The sequence below is a fragment of the Gossypium hirsutum genome, chromosome D09 (assembly GCF_007990345.1).
Source record: "Gossypium hirsutum isolate 1008001.06 chromosome D09, Gossypium_hirsutum_v2.1, whole genome shotgun sequence".
Lineage (NCBI taxonomy): Eukaryota > Viridiplantae > Streptophyta > Magnoliopsida > Malvales > Malvaceae > Gossypium > Gossypium hirsutum.
Genome location: NC_053445.1, coordinates 41,652,675 through 41,675,060, shown reverse-complemented (window position 1 = coordinate 41,675,060; position 22,386 = coordinate 41,652,675). Strand labels below are relative to the sequence as shown.

General features: G+C 33.3%; 2 protein-coding genes and 1 pseudogene across 5 annotated transcripts; 2 read left to right on the top strand and 1 right to left on the bottom strand.

The window, feature by feature from the left end:
- The first annotated feature begins 1,057 nt into the window (after positions 1 to 1,057).
- Positions 1,058 to 4,969, top strand: LOC107891308 (protein YELLOW LEAF 1, choloroplastic). Of its 4 annotated transcripts, none has more exons than XM_041100693.1 (6): positions 1,144 to 1,225; positions 2,834 to 3,028; positions 3,318 to 3,410; positions 3,495 to 3,652; positions 3,893 to 3,971; positions 4,570 to 4,969. In XM_041100693.1, exons 3-6 carry the CDS (start codon positions 3,362 to 3,364, stop codon positions 4,764 to 4,766), a joined length of 483 nt encoding a protein of 160 aa, XP_040956627.1. In that variant the 5' UTR covers positions 1,144 to 1,225; positions 2,834 to 3,028; positions 3,318 to 3,361; the 3' UTR covers positions 4,767 to 4,969. The 4 variants fall into 4 exon arrangements, with proteins under 4 accessions (XP_016671549.2, XP_016671547.2, XP_040956627.1 ...); XM_041100692.1 differs by having other exon boundaries at positions 3,890 to 3,971; XM_016816060.2 differs by lacking the exon at positions 2,834 to 3,028 and having other exon boundaries at positions 1,058 to 1,225.
- On the top strand, positions 1,093 to 8,145 carry LOC107891309 (uncharacterized). Its single transcript, XM_016816061.2, has 3 exons — positions 1,093 to 1,225; positions 7,582 to 7,682; positions 7,765 to 8,145. The coding sequence occupies exons 2-3, from the start codon at positions 7,589 to 7,591 to the stop codon at positions 7,908 to 7,910; spliced, it is 240 nt and encodes a 79-aa protein (XP_016671550.1). The 5' UTR covers positions 1,093 to 1,225; positions 7,582 to 7,588; the 3' UTR covers positions 7,911 to 8,145.
- Positions 8,146 to 8,609: 464 nt separating this feature from the next.
- On the bottom strand, positions 8,610 to 12,175 carry LOC107891307 (leucine-rich repeat receptor-like tyrosine-protein kinase PXC3; annotated as a pseudogene).
- Between the last annotated feature and the right edge of the window lie 10,211 nt (positions 12,176 to 22,386).

Below are 22,386 nucleotides of genomic sequence, written 5' to 3'. Positions count from 1 at the left end.
CAAGGAGAGGAGCCCATAGTTTTAGGAAAAGAAAGGGTTGAATGAGAGAGAAAGGGAAAGAAACAAAAGAGAGAGGAGGGTAGATGGGCATGTTGGTTATATAAGGAAGAAGAAGATGGTTTGTAATATTGTTGCGCAGAAACAAAAGAGAGGGAAGGAGAGGTGGTCTGAAAAAGAAAAGAAAAACGAGGAGTTCACGTAAAGGGCTTTGTCACGAGAAAAGAGCAGGGGTGAGTGAATGAGGCTGCACTGCACTCTGTCTCTCTCTTATACTGGAAACTGAATAAGTGTCATCAGACATGATACTGCCAAGGTCTTTTTTTTTTTTTTTATTCGATAATCTGTCTGGTCAGTCTTCAAATATGGAATGTTAATATATTATAATTACTATATTTTTTTCAAACTAATTCTTTGTTTCTTTACTAATTAAATAACCTTATTTTCTTATTTTCATTTATGAAAGCTCTTAATTTTAATCACAAGCAACAATATTATTTTAAAAATCTTTTTTATTTTTTATTTTCATAATCATTAATTTAATATTTTTGTCCTAATTTTTTAGATTATTTTAGTTTTTAATTTTTAAAAATTAATAAATTTATCTTTTTAAAGCAAAAATTAATTAAATGATTAAAATATAATATTGACATGACACAATTCAAGTACTAGAAATTTTATTAAAATATTTATTTATTTTTTGATTTTTTAATAATTTTTATATTTTGTAAATTTTTATAAAGCACATGTAATCTATCATGTTACTTTTTTTATTAAAAACATCTGTCTTATAAATTTTTTTTTATTTTTGCTCCTAACTTTTTTTTTTTCCTATTTTGGTACCTAAATTATTGGTCAACTTTGGTAAACGATGGTCATTGGCCACATCATCTGTTTTATAATTAAATACTAAAACATAAGAATCAAATTGATGTAAACTTAAATACTAAATTTGATATTACGTTCAAAATTATAATTAATTTTACTTTAAAAAATTGGGTGAAATTTTACTTAAATTATTGTTCCCAATTTTTTCCACTAAATTCCGCTAGAACCTTCTTGAACCGTCGGATTGAAAAAAAAGAATGTAGCCCTTGGATCTAAATGCTATAAATTAAACCTCCGTGTGCTCAGCTATTGCTTACCGAAATTGGTGTTCCTTCTAGCCGATCCGTTCTCTTCACCTCGACTTTTCTGCATCTCCTTGACCCCCGACCCAGCAGTCCAGGTTTGTCCCATCCCTTCTCGTAACGGCAATGAAACACCTTTTTCGCTTTTATTTTAGATTTGTGGGTTTGATTTCACGTCTTTGATGATGCTTCGGTTCTATTCGGCTTTGTTTAATTCATTTTGAGTTTGTTATTAAAAAGAAAAAGAAATGATTGCTTTCTTGGCATTATTATTGATTTTGGGTAGGATTTTCTTTTTATGTTTTGGGTTTGCATGGATGTGATTCAGATTGGATCGAATAAGGCCAGAAGATTAGTATTTTGGGTCTAACTGATTGTTCGTGTTCTGAATTTCATTTCGGAGGTTCGGTTTTTCTTTTTGGGTTTCTTGTTTTGGTTCCTCTTTAAAAAAGGAGCAGGAATGGGATTGCTAAAGGTTCGGTTAGGTAATTAGGGTTTCATGTAGGAGTGAGTTTCACTGTTAGAATTGATTGGATCATACTATGTGGAGAGCAATAGAAATTGTTTTATAATAGATTCTATAAAGCTCCTAATCTGATAAGAGCCAACGCTCCTATTTTGATGAGGACTACCATGGATGCCGTAACTTAAACTTGGAAACCATCTGAGCGAACTGTATTAGAAACTTTAAAATTCTAGCAAATGAGATTTACTAATACTCAGAAAATATTCTGCAACTTCAACTTAAAAGACATGTGAAATGGTGATTTAAAGTGGAAAAAATAACTAAGAATGACTACTCAAATCCCACTCTCTGAAGTGATAAAATTCTTTATAATAATGCCTACTTAAGCACCAAACCTAGCATGCTTCTGAAGGCTGGTAGAGGTTGCTGCCAGTCTGCTCCTTTACGGGGTAACTTGACTATCTTTGCAAGGATCCAACCTAAGATTTTTTCTTCTGAATCAAAACTTGTTGAAATTAACTATAAATTGAATAATTGATTGGAGGTTTTGTAGCTCACCATATATCATAGTGCCCTTCCTGAACTTGAGTTTTGCTATTTCGTAAGTTGTGATTAGAGGTTGGTTGCTATAGCTGTGTATGATATGTGGAATTAGATATAAAAGATTACAATTAATATGTTTGAGAGACCTAGTTGTCACATTTTTCAGTTGATCCGGATGGCTCTGTTTATCGGACAAATAATGCTGTGACTAGTTATCTTTCATAAATTTGTTGGTTCTATATAATTGGGGTGTTAAAACCTTTTATCATTCAGTTATATGCATAGGAACTTGGGTAAGCTAGTCAGTTGTTTGTTGCTACTTAAATTTTACACCATGTTTGGTTGCCAATACACCCCTAATCGGTGGGCCCCACTTAAGCCCCCTTTATTCCGTTGTTTGGTTCATGGTAATGCTATTACGAGTGTAATACATTACGGGCCTAATCGGTGAAATTCACCGATTTCTAATCCGTCCCTTTTGCTCAGTTTAGGTGCTGCTTCACTTTACCCTCCCTGTTTTACCCTATGCCTCTTCTGTTCCATTTTGTCTCTTCTATTCTTTCTTTCTAGCTTCTGCCGATTTGCCCTAAGCGTTTCGCCCGATTTGCTCCCTCTGTTTCTTTTCTTTTCTTTTCTGCCGATTTGCTGCTTCTGTTTCTCACAGTTTTCCCCGATTTGCTCCCTTTGTTTCTCATAGTTCTCCACACGCCCACATCTCTACAAAAATAACAGCCTTCAAAGTCGGCAGGATTTTACGGCATTTATTGAGCCCTGTTCTTCTCTTTCTTCCTAGATGTGGGGTTTCCATTTCCCAGTTCTTCTCGTCCCTTTCTTAAAGTCGGCATCTTCCTTTGCTTTCTCCAGTTTTCTCCTACCCAGCACCTTCTTCAAGGTTCCAAGTTCTTTTTGTTTCTCCTTTAATTTCTGTTGTATTGAATTCCATGGATGTTATTTTAATTTGGATTTAATTATGCCTATTGAGGTTGTTTTTGCTCTTGAGAATCATAAAAAATAATTGGGTCATTTTTATTTCAGTTTCTTTTGTGTTCTTTTAGCCTCTATAGGGTTGTTAATTATTAATCCGTACATGTTCATTTGTTTTTCAGTTTCTTTTGATGGGGTTTCATTGTTTTAAACGTTGAAATTTTATCTAATAATGCAATCTTTCGTATATTTTTCAGGGTTTGTTCTTATTTGAATAGCCTTTGTTGTAGCTATTTGCAAAATGCTGGCTGCTAGTGTTATTGCCCCCTTGCGGCCTTCATTATCTACTGGTATTTTTCTTGGAATTTTATTTTATTATTCATTCAATTTTTCTTAGATTAATGATGATAAAATTTGCTATTGGTTTTCGGTAGGACATCGATTAGAGTCACGAATTGAATGCAGTAGCCGTTGTGGCTTGGTTAGAATTCCGACTCGGATTAGGCCATGGGAACTTGGCTTGCAATCACAACCTAGTGTAGGAAGAAGTAGAAAACAATCTTCATCCATTGCATGCACCGCAACTGCTTTGGTACGTTTTGTCGCCATAACTAATCGCTTACTTTTATTTTTACAGAAGAAATTGAGAATTGTTGCTCATCTTTTTGTCAATGTAAACGGTATTAAATCCTTATATTAGATTTAGTGAAACAAATCATTACATGCGTGCACGTATGTTATGGCTCTGTGTGTGCTTTGCGCGTGCTTATACTCGATTTTTAATGATATTGGAATTCGGAGTTTCTGATTCTGGTTTCCTTTTTTCCAGCAGAATGCAACTTGCAGTGCATCAGGACAAACTCAAACTGTTACTCGTGAGGCACCAACTATCACCCAAGCTCCTGTTCATTGTAAGAACAAACACATACTCTCTTTCAGTAGTTTGTCAATATTCATTAGATGTATTCCTTTTCGTGATTTTCTAGTTCGACTTTAGGCACCCCAACTTAGGTTTGAATTGTGGTTAGGAAGGTCACGGTGGGTTAAACTGATTTTGCCCGAATGACCGATAGGTCATGTATCATCTCATACTAGTTTTGGAAACTTAAGTCTCACCGTGTCGATGCTTGCACTTTCATGCTCCATCTTTAGTAGGGATGACCAATGTTTGATTTCAGTACATTAGAATCCAGATGCTGCTTGTTGGCTAAAAGCATTGACAATGTACCTTTTGTGGTTTCTAGTTTCTCTACTGCCCCTCTTTAGCAAAAATCTTATTCGTGTGATAAACGTATCACTATGAGCTCTTAGCAATTCTTTTGTTACCTTTTTCCGTAGTTTCGGTGTACTATTGTCCTGGTGATGAACACCTAAGCCTTCAGGTGACAGGGATAGATCCTGGCCCTAAGGAACTCCCTTACCTATGGTGGGATATATCATATATCCAACTGGCTTGAACACCATATAATTTTAAAGAAAGCGTAGCTAACATCATGTATTGAAATGCAGCAAAGGAGAAGTCACCGCAGCTAGATGATGGTGATTCAGGATTTCCTCCCCGTGACGATGATGGTGGTGGAGGTGGCGGGGGAGGTAGTGGGGGCAACTGGTCAGGTGGATTCTTCCTTTTTGGATTCCTCGCGTTTCTAGGCTTCCTAAAGGATAAAGAAAGCGAAGAAGATTACCGGGACAGCCGAAGAAGATGATGAGAGATTCTCTACATATTGATAACATTTTTAAAACCTATATTGCATGTTGTTCTTCATGTTATATACTTTTGAGAGCCCATTGCATATCGTTCTTCATGATATATTTCTATTTTTGGAACCAATTGCATATTTGAACTATTTGTAGACTTAATTCAAACATGTAAATATATTTAGTTAAAAAATGACTAAATTAAATATCATCTATGCTTATTATAAAGTTTATATTTCTATTCTCGTGACATCAACTCAATCAGTATAGATATAGATAAACAAAAGATGTCACTAATTCTAAGGGTAGGTTTGAATGGGCGGTGGGGTACAGTGTGTTTAACTTATTTTGTGCCTCATGCTATAATATTTAATCTTATTGACACTGTTATTTTTACACTAATTGTAGGTAAATGCATCGTCCATTTAAACTGACTTTAAATTTGTTGTCATTGGTTTAAGATTTGAAGGTTAGAATCAACTTCACGCATCTCTTTCTAAGCCTTTAAAACTGGTGCGACTTGTGAAAAATTCATCAAAGTTTCAACATTTTCAACCAAAATATCAAAATCTTGCCTAATTAATTTATATCGGTTTTAGAATTGGATTGATAGTTGAATCGATCAGGTCATTAGTTTGTCTGTTTAACCGATATTATCGATTTAACTAAAAAATTTAAAAAGTAAAAAAAAATTGGCTCAATCAGTTTGTTAGTCTATTCAATTAGTCCATAACGGTTCGTGATTTAACCGATTTGATATCTCAATCAGTTTTCCGTTTAGCTTGTCCAATCCAATATAGCATTGATTTACATCTATATATATCATATATTTTCATACACATACACACATAAATTTGTACAATAACCATGTATGCATGTTCATATTAATACTTGAAAATTTTAAAACATTTTTAATTCTAATCACAATAAAACTTCAAAAAACCAACCTATAGCACAGATTGATTGTGCGTATTTTTAAAATACGCAAGAGATTGAGCAACTGGAAAAGATGCTCAAACAGCTGCTGATGTTCTTGAAGAAATAAATGCTGAGGATGTACATATTACAGGTATGGATGAAGAAAGAAACTCATTCTATAACTACGAAGCTGACGTCTCTTTGGATGACATGAATGTTTCTGCTGCGGAGCCGCAACGAGATAGAAACTAAGGAGGTTTCTCATCTTCAAACAAGAGAAAGAAGAAATCTGATACTCGTGATAATATGTCTTCTTCATTTGATGAGGCTGCCACTTTATTGGCCGAAAACATCAAGGCCGTTGGCGATAAAATTAGTAGGAGTATTGCCTCCGATGTGGTAGTTCAGCAGAAGTCAGAAGAATTCCAGATCATGCAAGAGAAAGCTTCAAATTTATATTCAACCTTATGGGAAATTGAAGGTTTAACCGACGATGAGCGGTATCGAGCTTTGAGTAAAATTCCAGATCATCCAACTCAAATGATCGCTTTCTTTAGTTTACCTTCTGTTGCGCGATTGGAATGGGTCAGAAGATTTCTTTCTGACCATTAAAAATCAATGTTCAAACTTTTTGATGTTGAAAAACTATATAACATATGGATTATGATGTAGAATTTCATTTTCATCTAACCTTTTCTTAATATAAGTTAATTATGTTTATGCAGAATATAATTATCAAGTTATATTTTGATTTTTGTAAATTCATATAAGAACATTTTATTATTAAATTATATTTAATATTAATTATTTTAAATTGTATAAATTTATATAAGAAAATTTATTATCAAGAATTTTATAAAATTATATATCATTATTAAATTATATTTAATATTAATTATTTTAAATTATATAATTTCATATAAGAAAATTTATTATCAAGAATTTTATGAAATTATATATCATTATTAAATTATATTTAATATTAATTATTTTAAATTGTATAAATTCATATAAGAAAATTTATTATCAAGAATTTTATGAAATTATATATCATTATTAAATTATATTTAATATTAATTATTTTAAATTATATAAATTCATATAAAAAAATTATTATCACTAATTTTATGAAATTATATATTATTAAATTATATTTAATAATAATTATTTTAAATTATACAAATTCATATAAGAAAATTTATTAGTGATAATTATTTTAAATTTTATTAAATCATATATTTTAATTAAAATATATTTAATATTAATTATTTCAAATTATATTTTATGGTATCATATATTATGATTTTAGTAAATTCATATAAGAATTTTGATTATTAAGAATTTTATTAAATTATATATTTTAATTAAAATATATTTAATAATAATTATGTTAAATTATATTTTATAGTATCATATATTATGATTTGAGTAAATTCATATAAGAATATTGATTATTAAGAATTTTCTTACATTATATATTTTAATTATAATATATTTAATAATAATTAATATGATTAAATTATTTATTATTAATATTAATAATCTTATTAAACTTTAAATAACAATAATAATAATTTACCCATACAAATTTATGCTAAGGGTATTTTAGTCATTTTAGTTTTTTCCATTATGCTATTACACCTCTATTCCATTCAACCAAACATTCCATTCAACCAAAAGAATACTATTACGCCTCTATTACATTACATTTAACCAAACAATTGATTTGCTATTACGCCTCTATTCTATTACGCCTCTATTTCAATAGAGCGAACCAAACGTGCTGTTAGTCTAAAGGCATTAAACTAAGACTACAGTGTTGGGCAATAAGTTTTGTTACATACAACAGTTGCAAGTTGCAACTTTTACTTATTCTTTTCACGGCTTATTGTCTTACCATCGCAGCTTGAAAATGGCAGCAAAATATATTATTGGTTCTGCTGCGGCATCATTTGCTGTTGCTTATGTAGCTGATAAACTTGTTGCTGATGAGAAGATTTTTGGAGGTAGGCTGTTTACTTTTTGCAGATTTTGTTATTGGCTATTTCATTTCCAGGGTTTTAATGATTGCTTTCTGCTCTAACGCAGGGACTACACCCAACACTGTTTCCAACAAGGAATGGTGGGAAGAAACTGACAAGAAATTTCAGGCATGGCCACGCACTGCCGGTCCACCTGTGGTGATGAATCCCATCAGCCGCCAGAATTTCATTGTTAAGTCGGGTTCTGAATGACGTAATATTTGCTTGTATTTTAGTCAAAGTTTCAGTTTGATTCTACATTCGCTGTGAAGAAATTGTTGTATTAGACTTGGGTTAATCCGGCTTTGCATTTAAGAGTAGTTCTTGGTTCCTAAATATGTCTGTACTCTTTTAAAAGGTCAAAATTCGGTCAGATCGACCAGATGTTGTCAATCGTACAAGATCTTAATAAACATCTGCAAAGCAGTACCAAACTTTTGTTTTGGCACTCCGGGTTTCATTGACAACACAAATTTTAATGGTGCAAATAAAAAATGACATCTGGCCTCGTATAATCAAATGCTTGGAGTGTGGTTACAGGAAAAAATCATTTGCAGTTTGGTTTGCATTAATGAAGGTGTGTGGGATCACTCCTTAATATATAGTCAATGAATGAATACAAATGGGTTGTTTCGGATTCTCATCTATCATCAGTTCCAACTCTCCCAATTGTTTTTGGACACAAATTGTAGTTGTCTGAGTAGATCGAGGTGGACAACCCAACGGCTGGGTTGTTTATTACTTTACTGTTTATAATATTAAGTTGTACAACACTTTCGAGTTGGTTTGATCCGAACTTAAGTCACTCCCTGCATTATGTCTCAACTGTTTGGTGTTTTGACAGAGAGCATATTGCAATGCGACAATCAGAGGATGTTGATTTTGATAATTTAGTATACGAGTGAAACTCCGTTAAAGAAAAGAAAATCATATCTAGCAAGTTCGGAAACCAAAAACTTTGGATATTACAATCGAAGGCATCTTAAGGTAGGTTGTTCTTGTTTGAGCCGCCCTCCTGCCACCCCCTTCGCCCACTTGTTTAGATAAATGAATTACTCAAAATGGAGTTGGTTGGGACATACATATCCAAGCCTCAATATGGATATATTCCCGTCTTAAATGGCTGAGAAAGCAGATAAGATAATTGTGGATCAATTTTGCCTTATTTCTTGGAGCATTTCCACTACCTTCTTCATCTTGGGTCGTTTTGCAGGTGTGGTGTCAGTGCAGAGTAAAGCTACCTTCAAAGCTGCAAGCATTTCTCTCCTCCACCCAAAGGAAACCGTGCTAAGCCTTGCATCAAGTATCTGCTCAGGGGTCTCCCCTCTTGCTCGAGCACCATGAACCCATTTTACTAAGTCTACTCCTTCCCCAAAATCCTCATCCACTGGCAATCGTGTGGTGAGGATCTCAAGCAACACCACACCATAGCTATACACATTTCCAGGAGCGGTGACTTGCATTGTATATGCGTATTCTGGACGAAAAATAAAAACAGATAAACAAATTCAAAATTACATAAAAATGGCGACAAGGAAACAGGATAATACAGTAACTTAATTTACCTGGGGGAATGTAGCCGAAGGATCCAGCAACAGCGCTGATACTTGCAGTACCTTTGGATGGATCTAAGAGCTTTGATATTTCGATCTCCCCAACCAATGGCTTAGAGTCCGCATCTAAGAGTACATTGCTCGAAGATATATCAAGGTGGATAACTGCCACATGATGGAGAAAAGCCAATCCTTCTGCTACTCCAATGGCTATTGATAGTCTTCTGGGCCAGTCTGGCTGATACTCTGACTGCTTCGACGATTCGTGAAGAAGTTGTGCAAGTGTGCCATTTGGTAAATAATGATGTAACAGAAGAGCGACATCTTCATAGATGACGAAACCAATAGGATGTACGAGATTATCATGACAAAGCTTGCTTAGTCTTTCCAGCTCCCTAATCATCTTGTTTTGATGATGAACTATGGTCCTATCCATCGACTTCAGTCTCTTTACTGACAAAATCAATCCGGAAGGCATAACTGCCTTGTAACTGGTGCTGAAAGTCCCATTGTTGATTTTGTTTGAATCCTTTAAAGTGGCTTTGACTACAGCATCTAGATCTACAGCCTGCCTGAGATTCTCGACAAACACAGTCCCTGCTATGATGGTTGGCTGGTCACTGGTTCCTTCATCTTCAATCTCTACGCTTCTTGCGGCCTTCTCTTGTCTCTCCCTCATCATAAACAGGACCACCACTACACTGACCGATACAAACACCGCTAGACCTGAACCGATAACAGCTAGTATGATCCTGTAAGAGACAGTATGGTGGTAGTCCGCGGGATCAGAGTTTGCACATGTGAAGCTCAATGGCTCCCCACAGAGCCCTTTATTTGCTTGAAAGCTTGAATCCGGACTCTTCTGGAATGGTACGAATGTCGGGATTGGACCAGTGAGAAAATTATTTGAGAAATTGACTTCTATCAAGCTCAACATGCCTTTAAATGCTGGTGGAATATTACCAGTAAGCTGATTACTGGAGACATCCAGAGAGACCAACTTATCTAGTTTCCCTAATTCCGATGGCAATTGACCATGGAGACGATTGAAGCTCAAATTTAGAGCTATCTGCAAGTTGCGAATACGACCGATCTCAGGAGGAATACTTCCAGTGAAAAAGTTGTTGCCAAGCTGCAAATGAAGCAGTTTCACACAGTTCCCAATCTCATGAGGTATTTCCCCTTTGAATGAGTTCTGATCCAAGAGCAAGTATTGCAATCTTGTCATATTACAAATTTTATTTGGTATAGTACCATTAAACTGGTTCTCGCTTAAATCAAGCTTGTTAAGATTCTTGCACCCCAGAATTGATCTCGGAATATCCCCAGACAGACTGTTTCCAGAAAGAATCAACTCTTGAAGATTCATAAGCCGTCCAATCTCCGGCGGAATTATTCCTGTAAATCCATTGTAGGCCAAGTTTAGGAGTGTAAGATTAGTACACAGCGCAAACTCCGAGACAATTTCACCAGAGAGGTTGTTGTTATCTGCCTCAAAGTATGTGAGGCTAGTGTCATTTCCAATGGTCCTGGGAATGGTGCCAACAAGTTTATTATTCCCAATACGAACACTAGAAAGGCCTCTGCAATTACCAACTTCTTCAGGAAGCTCACCAGTAAGTCCATTCTGGGTGAGAACCAAAATTTCAAGCTTCCCCATGGCAAATATGCTTTTTGGTATTGACCCATCAAGCTGGTTTGAATGAAGGTTTAGCAACACCAATTCAGAAACCAAACCTAGAGTAGAGTATCAGGAATCTTACCAACTAACTGGTTCTCATAGGCTGTAAAAACTCTCAAATTGGTCAAACGGCCAACCCAATGGGGAATAGAACCATTCAATCTATTGCTAGAAATCTGAAAATCCTGCAACTTTGCTAGCATCTCAAGTTCTTGAGGTATCTCTCCTACAAGAAAGTTGTTTGACAAGTTCAATGATCTAAGGTTTCTAAGGCCACCCAACTCCACTGGAATAGAACCTTCAAACTTATTCAATGACAGATCCAGATATTCAAGCTCAGATAAATTCCCAAAAGCTGAAGGAATCCGTCCATTGAAGTTATTATAAGAAAGGTCAAGCTCCTTCAATGCTTTAAGATTAGAGATGAGAGTAACATTACCTCTAAGCATACGCCTAGAAAGATCCAGTCTTTCAACAAGGGAATGGTTCAAGCCACAACGAATACCTTCCCAGCGGCAGTAATCTGTTTGGTTATCACCCCAACCTGCTACACCCCCAAGCTCTTCCTTAATGGCTAACAATGTAGCTTGGTCATTGAGCTGAGCCTCCCCAAGAAATGATTTCGATAGAAACCAAACAAGCAAAAATGACAAGTACAAATATGCCATTATTTGAGCTTTATCTTTTTATCAAATGAAAATTCAACAACAAATACAATCACTTGCTGATTAGAACCCACATTACGTTTTCCCTTCAATTTTGGCTCCAAATCTCAAATTTTAGACGAAGAAGCTGTGAGGTAGGAGCTAAAGACAGCAACTTTCATATGGATGAAAAACATCACAGCTTACAAAAAGAAGGGAGATAAAGCTGGAGATTGAAAACCTAAATAAAAGATGAAAGTTTTTTTTGCAGGAAATCCCAGTAGAGATAGTATCAGAATCCAAGGAGAGGAGCCCATAGTTTTAGGAAAAGAAAGGGTTGAATGAGAGAGAAAGGGAAAGAAACAAAAGAGAGAGAGGAGGGTAGATGGGCATGTTGGTTATATAAGGAAGAAGAAGATGGTTTGTAATATTGTTGCGCAGAAACAAAAGAGAGGGAAAGAGAGGTGGTCTGAAAAAGAAAAGAAAAACGAGGAGTTCACGTAAAGGGCTTTGTCACGAGAAAAGAGCAGGGGTGAGTGAATGAGGCTGCACTGCACTCTCTCTCTCTCTTATACTGGAAACTGAATAAGTGTCATCAGACATGATACTGCCAAGGTCTTTTTTTTTTTATTCGATAATCTGTCTGGTCAGTCTTCAAATATGGAATGTTAATATATTATAATTACTATATTTTTTTCAAACTAATTCTTTGTTTCTTTACTAATTAAATAACCTTATTTTCTTATTTTCATTTATGAAAGCTCTTAATTTTAATATTATTTTAAAAAAAATTTTATTTTTTACTTTTATAATCAATAATTTAATATTTTTGTCCTAATTTTTTTAGATTATTTTAGTTTTTAATTTTTAAAAATTAATAAATTTATCTTTTTAAAGCAAAAACTAATTAAATTATTAAAATATAATATTGACTTGACAACTTATGTAACAATTCACGTGCGAAAGTAGAAACTAGAAACGTTATTAAAAATATTTATTAATTTTTGTAATTTTAATAATTTTTATATTTTAACAAAAACATATAAGTAAAGGAACGGGGGAGGAAAAGAAAGGGGAAAGGGAAATAGAATGACGATGGTTAGGGATGAAGGAGGGTCGATTGTCGACCTAAGGTCACTGCGCAATTGGCTAGAAGAAAAAAAAAACAAGATTATTTATGTGATTACATTTGTTACTATGGAAACTAGTAAATCTAAATTGTATACGATGCTATGAATGATGAGATGAAATTCATGTCAGATAATCAAGTTAGAGACCTTGTTGATTTGCCTTAAGGAAAGAAACTCATTGGTTGTAAATGAATATTTAAGACCAAGAGTGATTCAACAGGCAACATGAAAAGACACCAAGCTAAACTTGTTGCTAAAGGATTAACTCAAAAAGAAGCAATTGATTATAAGGAAACATTTTCTCTCATTTCCAAAAAAAGATTTCTTTTATATTATCATGACAGTAGTTGCCCATTTTAACTTTGATTTGCATCAAATGAATGTGAAGATTGTAACGACTCGATTTTCAGTGGTATAAAAATATGCGATTTCAAAACTCAATTTTTACAAATTGAGTCTGCAAATATTTAATATAAATATTTATGGAGATAATATAAAAATATATTAAAGATTGGTCCAATAATTTTTTTCGAATTAACAGTTAATTAAGTCTTAGTGACTAAATTGTAAAATTCTAATCAGTATAGATTTTTAATTAACACACAACTTGAGGATTAAAATAGCAAATAGTCAAAGGTCCTAAATGGAAATTAGACCATTTTTAAGAGAAGGTGGATGATGATGGTAAAATCCACTAAAGTTGATTAAAGTTAGATTAAGTTAATTAAACCATGATTATGTTAATTAAATTAGTTTAATTAAACTTTAATAAAACTATATCAGCCAAGTTAGTGGGAAAACATGTGAAGTTCATCCTTCATCTTCATGTCATTGCTTTGCATGAAGAAGAAAAACCTAAGGGAGCTTAAAACCATTTGACCATGATGTGGTAGGTAAATTTAAGTCGTTTTCTTATAATTTTTATGAATTTAAGATTATGGGAGCTTAATTTATGTAGCGCTTTGAAAGTCAATGATGTTAAAAAATACAGTTTTAAAACATCATTTCTGTAGTTTGAGTACGTAAATATTAAATATTTATATTTACGAGATTAATATAGAAATATATTAAAATTTGGTTCACTAATTTTGTTGAATTAATAGTTAATTAAGGTGTAGGGACTAAATTGTAAAAAAATTGTCACTATAGAACTTTAATTGGCTAAAGGACTAAATTGGTAATTAAACCGGTTCTTATTAATAGATAGTGGAATATGATGTTTGAATCCACTTATAATTTTTAATGAATAAGTAAGTTAATTTAATTAAGTAATTAAGATTTTAATTATAATATAAAAGATAAAATGGTGGAGAATTGACATGTTCTTCTTCTCCACCATTCATGTGTAAGAGAAAAAAGAGAAAAGAGTTTTGAGTTTCAAACTATTCAGCCTTTCAAATTGGTAAGTTTTCAATTCATTTTCTTATAATTTTTATGTTTTTGAAGTTATTTGATTTAGCTAGCTCATGTACTAATTTGCAAAATTGTTAAAGTTTTTAAAAGTTGTCATTGCTGATTTCTTAAAGAAATTGGTGTTAAATTAATAGATTTTAAGTTTAGATGAGAAAAATGACTAGATTGTAAAATTTAATTGTTAGTTTTGTTCATAAGGACCAAATTGAATAAAATGTAAAATTTATTGTAGGAATAAGAATTAGGAGGTCTCTAATGGGTAATAGTGAAATAGATTTCAATTTGGAGTTTTAAATTGGAAGTTGTGCTTGTCCCGATTTTATGGATTAAATTGAATAAATTGTAAAATATATATGCTGTGAAATTGAATGTATTTTGATATGGAATTTGATATTGGATTATTATTGAACTATTATTTGTAGTTAAAGACGACGCAGGACTGTTGAGAGAGAAAGGAAAGGAGAGAGTCGGCGATGAGTGTGCAAGCTTTCAATTTGTATTTCTACGATTCGATTCAATTTAATTATTGCTTATTCATGTTAAATTGCATGATTTAGTCATGAGGTAGGAATATAATACTTGTATGAGTTAAGTTGAGATGATTGATATGATATATCGAGATAGAGGACTAAATTAAGTAGAGTAGAAAGTTGCATGGCTTACATGATTATGAAATTGAGATTTATAAAATGTTAGTTGAACCTATAATGAAATTGGAAATTGGTTGCTATTAATTTTTTCCCTTTTTTCCATTGATAGAATTTTTTTTTAGAAAAAAATGGACTTGTGTCGCCTAACAAATCGATGGTGCCCATTTAAAAATATATATTTTTCTTCACCGTGAATATCTGTATTTTTTACGAGTATTTTAAAAATACATAAAGTGCTGCCTCTCGACACAGTGAAGTTACAATTTTTTTAATTGATGATTGGATCATGATTAGGAAAAAGGAAGTGGTGCTACTGATTGGTCAGGCAACACTGATTGATACTATAGCAAATAAATCATTTTCGTATATAATTTTTTCTCCAAATTATTCTTGTAATTAATTAATATCTTTGAGTTATTTATATATATAATCCAAGATAATAAAGCAATACAAAATTTGTGAAATTAACAATAAGTAGCTGCTACATAGTGTAGAAACTTTTATTTCCCTGTCAAATATATACTTTGGGCAACAGGTTTGTAGTCAAATATTGTGACTTCTTGTTTGTTACTATCTAAATTATTGATGAAGCTAATGTCCCCTAGAAATTGAAACCTCTTCCCTTTTTTTTCCTAAATAAAAAAAAAAGGGGGAAAAGCCTAAGCTAGATGAATTATTTCATCAGGAATGTGGGACCTCGAAAATGGGTTTTGTTTTTGTTTTTGTTTTTTAATTGCGACATCTTTCAGACAAGTGGGGACATGACTTGTCTATTTGACGCTAAACTGACCCACCATCTTATGTAAACATCATAGATTTAGTGTTACATTAGATAATTGCATATATATATAAAAAGAATGTCACCAACATTCAAAATTCGTTCTAAAACAGCTTTTTAATAAAGCCAAATATAATTTAAATTATATTTTTTCTCTTGATTTTTAGTATTTTTAGTTGAATTTAAATTTTTGCAAGAGAAAAAAAATTAAAAATTAGGAGAAAAAAATCTAATTTGTCATTCTCCTATAGAAAAGAGATAATGATGACATAGAATCACAATTTCATACCGTATTTATCACTTTTTTTGCTCATATGCTTCAATTACAAATATCAAAATACTATTCCTTGAAAAAGAAAACAAAAAGCTCTCTCCCTCCCTGGCTATTAGTCCCAATTTTCAACCGTATAATTAACTTTTTCTACGTAATCACTCTCAATTCTTTTAAAGAAAAAGTTGCAGATAAATTTTTCTAATTTGGCATAATGGTGTGATTTATAGAGGAGCAATTAAGTCAAGAAAAATCAATAGGGGGTGATTATGGCTTCAATGGTAGCCTCTCACCATATATTTGACTTCACATGCAAAAAAGAAATTTAAAGAAAAAAGGCTTTTTCTCTTAGGAATGATTGCTTGTAAAGCTAATGTCTCCAACTATGCAAAGCTTTTTATTATTATTATTTTAAATTAAGCAAAAGAAAGTAATAATTAAACAAATATTAAATGGTACTATGTATCTACTAATTACAGCTACCAGCAATTTTTATTTTATTTTACATAGATATCATCAATAATCATAATTAATCATGATTATATTTATTAGATTGTAATTACAATAATAAAGGCTTATGGATTAAAGATGCATAGGCTTAACATAATTAAAATGGTTGTAATAATTGATATGAAGATAATCCCTCGAGGCTTGAACAGTCAACGACATGAATCATGAATGAACAGTGGTGTTGAAGTTTAGTTTCACCTTTGTTTCAGTCTTGGTATTGGGAGGGTGGAAAGTGATTCTTTGTTCTGAAATTTTACTAGGAAACAAAACACTTTTGGGAGGGTGGTAGCAGCATCCAAGGCATGGTCAGGTGCGTGCGGCCGCGGTTCGGGTGGTGCAGTGCAGGAGAAGTGAGGGTTCAATCTGCTCCAATTTACAAACAACTCAACTGTAACCCATCATTTCAGACCCAACCCAACCCAACCCTACCCTACCCTACCCTACCCTACCCTACAATCAAATCTATATTTTCCATTCTTAACACTATTCCTATTGTGGAATTCTATCCAAATATATTATCAACTTCAGAAAGCAATTAAAGCCACAACAATAATCACATTATTTCTTCATACATATATATTTGCATGCCGGTGGAATACTTGGGTGTATATGTCAGCACGTACATGCATAAACTCCGTATGTCTTCTACTTGAAATTAGATAACAGATTCTAAATAAATATTTCATTAACATAAGAGTTACATTAATTTCAAAAGTAGTAGAAAATCGTATCAAATCAGGCATAGCTACACTTTCCTTTTTGGCTTTCCCTCCACGCCTTTGTTCGAAACATTTCAAGGGCGGCATCGCCCCACCGTCCAACTAACGGCATGCGCAAGTGGAGATGGCTTGTGGGGTAAACCTCCCAACTTTCTTTTTGGTATTTCTCAGTTTTATGCTACCACCAAAATAATGTTAAAAATGTTTCTGACTTAACATTTAATCGATAAAAATCACTTTTGATTATTATTATGCTGACATGATTGTTAATAATGACTAACTCACTATAGCAATCTCCATTAATAATAGCTTAAGGTTTAAGATTTGATATTCCCTATTTTAAACTGAAATAAATAATAAAAAAATATTTTTTTCCATTTAAAATTTAATCCAATTTATCGTCAAATTTAATCAAAACCTATTGAATTCATAAGGTTTTAGAAGATGGCGCAAATTAGGAATTCACTGTGGGAGATCAGTATTGAATATTGATTGAGATTGGGGTCTCTCTTTAGAGGACATGATGATGACTTTTGTATCATGGACTGTCTCACCTTCTTGGGGGCATCAATCAATGGTCCTTTTTCTTCCTTTTTCTTTTCTTTTCACTCTCCTGCCTTTTCTTTTTATTTTCCTTTCTGTCTATTTCAAGTTTATATCACAACTTTCCACTAGAATTAAAGGAAAAAACAAAAACAAATTAGCCCATCACCAAGCTTCTCATTCTGAAACAAGAAATTATTTTCCACAACCATTTAACTAGATTAATAGGATGAAATATAATCTTAAAAGCTATTTAATAAGATATATGAGAGTTTCTTATTCTCAATACCCTGGCTAAAACATAAAAATGTTTTTAAATCACAATTTATATAATTTCTTTCAATGCCATTAAAATTATTTTCTTGTAATATCGGTTGATGTCATCGGTCAATACAAAAGATATATGAATTTTACTCACACTTATGGTAAAGCGCATCTTATTTCCAAAGAAAGAAAGTTTAAGTTTACTTATTGGAGATAATATTAGTAAGAGGAATAATTGTAACAAATATGAGTAGAAATTGTGAAGTTTTTGTCTCCTTTTTAAGTCTCCTAACACCGATAATATTATTTCGTAAAACCCTTATCAGAGAAGTAGAAATTGAATGAAAGTCGAGAATATCAAACTCACCCACCCTCAGGAACTGTATGCATTGATTTGGTAAGAAAGGACGATCTGATGAGCAGTGATAGTGTCTTGGAAGTTATAGAACTCGAAATCAACCATAAAATTGTACTAAGTCATAGCCGTGGGCTGCCTAATCATATGGTTTGGACGATAGTGGATGGATTGGGTTTACCAATATTAAACTGTTGATTTCGGCCTAACCTACCACTCCATTTAGAAAATCTAACTTCACCAGAACATGTTAAGGCTTCGAGTTGGTGTATGTCCCATAAACTTATCATCGAGTCTGACAGCAAGGTTGCAGTGGAATGGTTTCAAAGTCTTAGCAGAGCCCTGAGTGTTCTCAAAGAGCTTATTCTCTCATTTACGAGGCTGGTTAGCGATGAGAGATGGTTAATTTCGCATGTGCCGAGATCGGTGAATGGGGAAGCAGACAGTTTGGCCAAGGCTGGTGTCGAGCCTGGCCATGACATCCTCTCTATTTTGTGAGTGTTTGCTGTTGGTGATTGTCTTTTGAGGGGTGGCCTTTTCTACCTTGATGTCTTTGTTTTTACTTTATGGCTGTATTATTTGACAGACGTTTTCCCGTGTACCTGTTGAAAGAATTATATACTTTCAATATATAAGCAGACATCCAGATGAAAATATAACTTTTGTTTCTAAAAATTCAAATCAAAATAAAAAAAAATTTAAAATGGATTGATTCAAATTTAATGTGAAATTCAAGATAATATTCGGAAAAAAATATCTAAATCTCAAAAAATACGATTGAAATTCACTTGAAGGCATGCAAATAGCACTTGTATTTAGATAGAATTTCAACTTCCCCCCAAAAAAACGCAACTTTTATTCATTGTCGTCGAATGCTCCTTCATTTGGTCTCGAGGGATAGAAATTCCCTTGCATTGGCTGATATTCATGGTTTCCAGACATCAAAAAAAAAAATCATATTTCCGGCCGGCGGTGAAGATTTGTCTTCATTATTCTGCGCTTCTATAATTGTAGGGGTTGATGCTTCGCTTCTGCTACTCATTTCCCTCTTCTTATATAGCTTGCACAAAACCCAATTATCCAGCTACAACATCCACTATTACATTAGATTTTTTTTGGGGGGGGGGGGGAGGGAGGAACATCAATTATTCACTACACCAAAAGATGCCTTTAGCGGCGCATATAGCAGCGTTTTAAAGCAAAATGCCACAAAAAACCGAGCAATAGCGGCGAGTGTTAAAAAACGCCGGCAATTACAAGCAACAGCGGCGATTACCCAAAAGCGCCGCAAATGAGTTAGGTAAACGGTACCGTTTTCATGGTCAGATTCAAAGACATTAGTGGCGCTTTAAAGAAAACGCCGCAAAAGAGAAACATTAGCGGCACTTTTGTAAATTAACAAACGATGCCGTATTGATTTACGTTTGATGATATTAGTGGCGTTTATAAGTAAACGCCGCAAAAGATCATGTATTCGCGGCGCGTTCACAAAAGCGCCGCAGATCTGATTAACAGACGACAACTTGTTTGATTTACGTTTGATGACATTAGTGGCGTTTTCGCGAAGCGCCACAAAGTTTTTCACCGAACGATGCCATTTTCTTGTTAAATTTTAGACAGAAATAGTGGCGTTTTAAATGAAGCGCTGCTGAAGCCAATCATTAGCGGCGCAAAAACGGAAGCGCCATAAAATGTTTCAAGCATACGCCGTCTTAGGGACAATAGTAGCGGCGCTTTACTGGAACGCCACAAAAGATTTTACCGAACGACGTCGTTTTCGTGTTGAGTTTTATACACTATGGTGGCGTTTTAAAGAAATCGCCGCTGAAGTCAATCATTAGCGGCGCTTCCAATTAAGCGCCGCAATAAGTTTTAAGCATACGCCGTCATTTTCTGTTGTGCTTAGGAACATTAGTGGCGGTTTGCTAAAAACGCCGCAAATGTCAAGCATTAGCGGTAATAGTTTTAGCCAAACGACAACGGTTTTTTTTTCTTCAGATTTTAGAGATATTAGTGGCGCTTAGCTGAAAACGCCGCAATGTTCAATAATTTTAATTAAAACGATGTCGTTTTGTTGTATAGGTTTAGGTACATTAGCGGCGCAACTTTTAAAAACGCCGCATAAGTTAAGCATTAGCGGTGCTTTGTTATAAGCGCCGCAAAAAGATTTAAGCAAACGACGTCGTTTTCTAGTGGAGGTTTAGAGACATTAGTGGCGCGTTTTGGGGAAGCGCCGCAAATTGTTAAGCAAAACAATATTTTTTTTTGTTAAGCTTTCAATGCATTGGCAGTTTAGGGATTATGGATTTAGGCCTTACGGTTTATTGTTTATTGTTTAAGGGTTGAGGTTTAAGGTTTATAGTTTATAGTTTATATATGTTTTATGATTTAGGGTTTATATGCTCTATGATTCAAGGTTTAAGGAATATGGCTGAGTTAGGGGTTTAGGGATTATGGTGCAATGGTTGGGGTCTAAGGTTTAAGTGTTTAGGGTTAAAGGTTAGGGGTTAGGGGTTTATAGTTAATGTTTTATGATTGAAGGTTTAGGAGATATGGTTAAGGGTTATGTATTATGGTTTGTGGTTTATCATTTGAGGTTGGGGCTTAGGGTGTAGGTGGTAAGAGGTTGAGGGTCATGGTTTATGATTTATAGGTTTAAGATTTAGGGTTGAAGGGATAAGATGGTCTAGGTCAATTTAGGGTTAATGGTTAAGGGTTTAGTGTTAAGGGTTTAGGGTTTAGGGTTTAAGGTCTAAGGAATAGAGTTTACGGTTTAGGGTTTAGGGTTTAGGGGATAGGGGTTGTGGTTTAAGGTCTAGGTTATTTAGTATTTTTGAAAATTACAACTTGACTTCACCGAATTTAATTTTTAAATTGATGTTTTAGAAAAATACAAACACTATCTACGGATTAAGTTCCTTCCTTAAATTTTAATAAAAACCATCACTAAGGGTCTGTTTGATTGACGGAATTGATTTTCCGGAAAATCATTTCCAACTTTTCCAGCGTTTGATTGGCGGAAAATATTTTTCATTTGGAAAATGAACTCCAAAACAAGGGAAAATGGGTTACATTTTAGGGAAAATGTCTTACCCTTTCAATTTCCGTAAGATATTTTCCGTGCTCTTCTCTCTATCGCCTCTTTCATTCCTTCCTTCATTTCCGATAGAAAACTGCTTTTGTTTATCGATTTTCCAGTAACTTGTTTTTTTAATTATTCAATACTTGTTTTTTTAACACAATTACAAATAATTTATTTGATATTAGTTTTTTTCAATTTATAACGATTAATATTGTAGCTTAATAATTGAGTATTATTATAAATAAATCATTGCAATATATGTAAAAATAATTTAAAATATAAAAATTTATTAATATATATTAATATATGTAAAAACAACTTTTCCGAAAAATATTTTCAAAAAATCTGCCAAGCTGCAGAAAATATTTTACACAGATTCAATCAAACACCAGAAAATATTTTCCAGTAAATCATTTTACAGAAAAGTAAAATTTTTCCAGAAATCATTTTACGAAAAATATTTTACTGGCAATCAAACAGACCCTAAAAATCAAATTTCCCATTTAATAGAATTAAAAATAATATTTTCATATTGTTGTATGATATTTTAATTTTTTAAAATTATTAAATATTTGGAAATTATTTATGCTAGTGGTGTTTTGGCCAGAAACGCCGCAAAAATGTGTTTAAAATTACTGAAGGTATGCTATAGTGGCGTTTTATATTGAAACGCCGCAAATCCATAAATGTTTGACTGTACGAAAATAGCATCATTTTTTTAAATGATTTGAACTCCTTACTGGCGTTTTTATTTAAAACGCCGCAAACTGTGATCTTTAACGGCGTTTGGTATGGAAACGCCACAAATGTGTATTACAAAATGTTCAGAACGTCACCGTTTCGTTACATGAATTTGAATTTTAGTGGCGTTTTTATGAAAAACGCTATAGAAGGTATACAGTAGTGGCGTTTTTATAGAAACGCCGCAAATTCATATATGTTTTTGCGAACAAAAACGACGTCGTTTTCTTAAATGATTTGAACTCGTTAGTGGAGTTTGTATTTAAAACGCCGCAACTGTAAGCTTTAGCGGCGTTTAGTATGAAAATGCCACAAATGTGTATTACAAAATGTTCAGAACGTCGCCGTTTCGGTT

Bases quoted from the DNA above. Each gene is read 5' to 3' on its own strand.
- LOC107891308 (XM_016816058.2), top strand. From the start codon at position 3,362: ATGCTGGCTGCTAGTGTTATTGCCCCCTTGCGGCCTTCATTATCTACT. The intron at 3,411-3,494 runs GTATTTTTCTTG...GGTTTTCGGTAG, and splicing joins GCGGCCTTCATTATCTACTG to GACATCGATTAGAGTCACGA. The intron at 3,653-3,889 runs GTACGTTTTGTC...CCTTTTTTCCAG, and splicing joins CATGCACCGCAACTGCTTTG to CAGAATGCAACTTGCAGTGC.
- LOC107891309 (XM_016816061.2), top strand. From the start codon at position 7,589: ATGGCAGCAAAATATATTATTGGTTCTGCTGCGGCATCATTTGCTGTT. The intron at 7,683-7,764 runs GTAGGCTGTTTA...GCTCTAACGCAG, and splicing joins TGATGAGAAGATTTTTGGAG to GGACTACACCCAACACTGTT.